We start from the raw sequence: 4,090 nt of genomic DNA on the forward strand, positions 1-4,090 counted from the left end.
CGTAAAAGAAAATGTCAATAGTGGTCATGAATTATTCTTATCTAGACTGAGACTAATGACCAGCCTAACCAACCAAACTATGTTTCAGCATTGCATCCTACCACAGATTCTTCTTGAAATGGCAACTATTAAAACACTCGTCGCAAAAGAAACAGCTATTAAAACATACGGAGCGATGCATTCTACAACAGAATTAAAGAGAACTATGGCCTAAACTGGAAACACAAGCTGAGACAACAACATAGTACCATAAACATCCACAGCTGTGCAATGACTTCTAGACACAACATACAACAGGACAAGTTACCAAGGTACCATCTAACACACAGTTTAAACCACCTTCGACCCCAAGTACACAGGCAGTCTTCCAGATACATAACACTAGAGAGAACCTACAACTTTTCTCACTCAACTGGCCAACTCAATAGCTCACATGACCTGGTCAGCGAGTCTCCTAGATCTAAGTCGGTGACACGCACTTATGTTCCCCTGCTCCCATCTTCATAACGCAGTTCCCTGTTTTCATGATGTACAATGTTGGTAAAAGGTACACTACATTGGCAGGAGCTAATGAATCAGGAAATGGTTCAAAATGCTAAAGATTATGCGTACCTCCAATGGTAAGATAGACAGCTTAACCAGTGCCGTCTAAGGAATTTGAGGAGCAGATGGCAGGTATTTAATTTCATATGTGAGAAGTGCTGGACCAAAAGCATTGTACTTTCCTGAAGTGCTATAGGCTTGTTCCGCATCAGCATGGTTAGAGAATACTACTTTTGCAGTCTTTGATTTCTTGGTGATCTCAGTTTGACCCTCGATGATCGTTCCATGAGCACGGAACACATTGTTGATACGATCCACTGAAGGAATGGATTCTGCACTACCAAAGTACAAAATCAAAGCTGCTGGACCATCTGCTGGTTTCTTATCTGGAAGATCAGTAGAAGCCTCATCTTGAGGTGCCACTTCCTGCTTCGTCTTCTTATTGCCATTCCTATTCTGAGACACCCGCTTCCTTTTGCGGCCTTCATAATCACTTGATGTATCTCCATCGTCGAAATCGCTGATGATAATGTCACACCAGTAAGAATCTTCCGCCTTTCGAGCCGAGTAGATGCCCCCCGCGGATTTCCTCCTGCCCCTCTGGCCATCCACTGTCTCCAACTCCAATTGTTCTGCCTCAATCTCATGTTTCGCCTTGGTAAAACTTCCAACGGACTTTTTCCTTCCTTTCTTACCACCAAATATCTCCAAGAGCTCTTTATCATTCAACTCGCTCGGCGCTTTCGAGTCCTTGTGTTTTGAGAAGAAGCTAAAGATCACATCCACAGAATCATAACCCTTGAAATTGAACGGATCGGAAGCAACTGATGTAAGCTGAAGCAACAATTCGGCGGCCGATGGATACTCTATTTTCTCTTCCACCTCCTCATCCTTCACCTTTGCAGGCTGTGAGGGCTTCGCAGCAGAATCCGTTTTCCTAGGCCTCCCACGTGGCCTCCCGGTTCCGCCACTGCGTGGTGCGGCGCTACTGCTACCCCTGCCCCTCCGGGCCCTCCTACGCCCAATGTCCACATCAGTATCAGAGTCACTGGCACCCTTCTTGCGCGGGTCCCAGTCCTCATCGGAATCGGCCTCCTGGACCTCCTCCTTCCTCTTCCTCCCCCTCCGGGACGGCGGGGTCGCCGAGGAATCGCAGTTAACCTCCCTTGCGCTCCTCCTGCCCCGATCCATGGGGGAAGGAGCAGCCAAAGCATCAGCATTCGCTATACCGAGCTCCAAGGTGTACACAGGGGGGTCAGGCAGAGCCCTGAACTCATCAAAGGCCCTGAGATGCGCCTTGGTGATGGCGGCCTGCACCCGGTTGCTGAAGCCCATGCGGTCGGCGGCCAAATCCTGGAGCGAGGCGAGGAAATCCAGCGGAACGAAGGGGCGCCTGAGGGAGGCGGGGGCGTCGGCGGCGGTGAGGGCGGCCTGGACGCGGCTGGAGAACTCGTCGAGGGAGGCGTCGACGGCGGCGTCGAAGTCGTCGGCCTCGCCGTCGTAGAGCTCCCCCACGGTGAAGTAGGCCTCGTAGGGCCTGAGCTGGGCCGCGTCGCACCAGGCGAGGGCCTTCTCGCCGAAGAAGGAGACGAGGAGCTGGGTGCCGCCGGAGGCGACGGAGAGGACCTCCCCTGGCCAGGACGGGTGGGAGAGCTTCTTGCCCCAGACCAGGTCCTTGGGGGCGAAGGCGGCCGAGGGGCCCGACCCGGCTAGGGCAGGGGCTGAGGCGGCCGGATCCGGCGCCGCGGGGGGCGTGGGGGTGGCGTTGCTGGGGGCCGGGGCCGGGGCAGGGGCGGGGGGTGGGGTCGGGGGGTTCTTGCGGGGGCGGCCGCGGCCGCGCTTGGCGGAGGCTAGGGTTTGGGGGACGGCGGCGGCGTTGAGGTCGATGTGGTCGGACATGGTGGATTTCTGGCTAGGGCTTGGCTCCCCTCCCCCCTCCCCTTGCTGGATCGATGGGAGTGAGTGAATGAAGTGAAATAATGAGGCAAAGGACGAACGGGGTGGGGTGGGGTGGGGTGCCTTCCTCTGCCTTCTCTTCTCTTCTCTTCTCTAAATGCAATCTTCCTCTTGCTTAATGTAAGAGAACTCCGGTGATACTAGAAAAGCATCGATTGATCCCTCATTAATTATTATTTTGTGGAAAAAGAGAGCTTTATTGAGCAGTTATACCACATTATTATGAACTGGTATATAAGTTGCTCATGGATACCATTACATTGCCCGCAAAAAAAAAAAAAGATGTCGTTACATTGCCACAAGTCGACAAACCGCGCGAAGCATGGTTACAATTAGTTACGAGCTGCTCGTGGATACGGAGTTATCCCCTCCAAAATTCACCGGTGAGTCTATGGATTTTCCTTCCCTTTGCCTGCCGCTTTGGCGGCCGGTGGCGGGGAAGAGAATCCCGGTGCATCTTCTCCGGGTAGTAGTTTAGGTTAGGTTTCCTCTCCAAAGGACGAACGGGTAGGGTGGGCGGTGGGGTGCCTCTCTCTTCTCTTCTCGTCCCCACTAAACACAATCTTCCTCTTGCTTTGAACTCCGGTGATAGGAAAGCACCGATTGATCCCTCACAAATTATTGTTTTGTGGCAAGAGAGATATTTTATTGAGCACTAATACCACATGATTATGAACTCTTGTATGAGTTGCTCATGGATACCGTTACATTGTTGCAAGTCGATAAACTGCGTGAAACATGATTGCAATTAGTTATGAGCTGCTCGTGAATACGAAGTTGTATGCTGCAAGGCAACAAATCATGAAAAAAGCGGCAAATTGCATGAATGCAAATTTCTCCTAACTAATGGCGTTAAAAGTGCGAGTAACTCTGTCGGACTATATCTTCACATTTGTTGTGAGGAATGTTAGGAATTAAATTTCAACCAGAGAAGATTCCTCGTCGCATCAAACCACGTCGTAGTCCAATACATTCTTTAATATCCAAAAACATTACGGTTTCAACCATTATAGACACGAAAACCATACCATAAGAAGCATGATGCCCTCTAAATTACAAGCACCACTTCATCCTTCATTCATTTGCATTTAGTCAAGAAAATCGAAGAAGCCGGTAGGACCCCCACCACAATAGTTATGCATAATCATCCCGACGATGTAATGAGGAGTAATATCGCATTTGATAAGAGTTTTTCTCACCCTTTATTATAACTTTGTCGCCATTTATTATCACTAATGGATATGGACTTATGTGGTATGCCTTTATTTCATCTTTCTATCCATATCCCGCCCAACAAAGCATGTCGTGTTATGACAGACCATGACCCACAAAAATATTGTAATGATGCCATATTTCTTACAAAATGTGTTTGCACTAATTCTATTATCTAATATTAATGGGCTTGTCAATTGCAATGCTAGTATTAGCTCTATCCTTATCCACAAGGGCATATGTCACCAATGACGAAGGCAATGAGATGAGGTGCAAACTGACATGGAGATTTGATGTCGTGAACATAACTTATGTTGCATGACGCTTGGATGCCAACATATCACGTCCATGTAAAGTGTCCTCTAAGGCTGGTTGTAAT

The 4,090-nt window shown here is 49.3% G+C and overlaps 1 protein-coding gene across 1 annotated transcript; it reads right to left on the reverse strand.

Annotated features, from left to right (window-relative positions):
- Positions 1-229: 229 nt before the first annotated feature.
- Positions 230-2,525, reverse strand: LOC123187314 (uncharacterized). Its single transcript, XM_044599153.1, has 2 exons — positions 613-2,525; positions 230-516 (listed from the first exon to the last, which is right to left on the reverse strand). Exon 1 carries the CDS (start codon positions 2,440-2,442, stop codon positions 649-651), a length of 1,794 nt encoding a protein of 597 aa, XP_044455088.1. The 5' UTR covers positions 2,443-2,525; the 3' UTR covers positions 230-516; positions 613-648.
- Positions 2,526-4,090: the final 1,565 nt, after the last annotated feature.

Source organism: Triticum aestivum, chromosome 2A (genome assembly GCF_018294505.1).
Source record: "Triticum aestivum cultivar Chinese Spring chromosome 2A, IWGSC CS RefSeq v2.1, whole genome shotgun sequence".
NCBI classification, from domain to species: Eukaryota; Viridiplantae; Streptophyta; class Magnoliopsida; order Poales; family Poaceae; genus Triticum; species Triticum aestivum.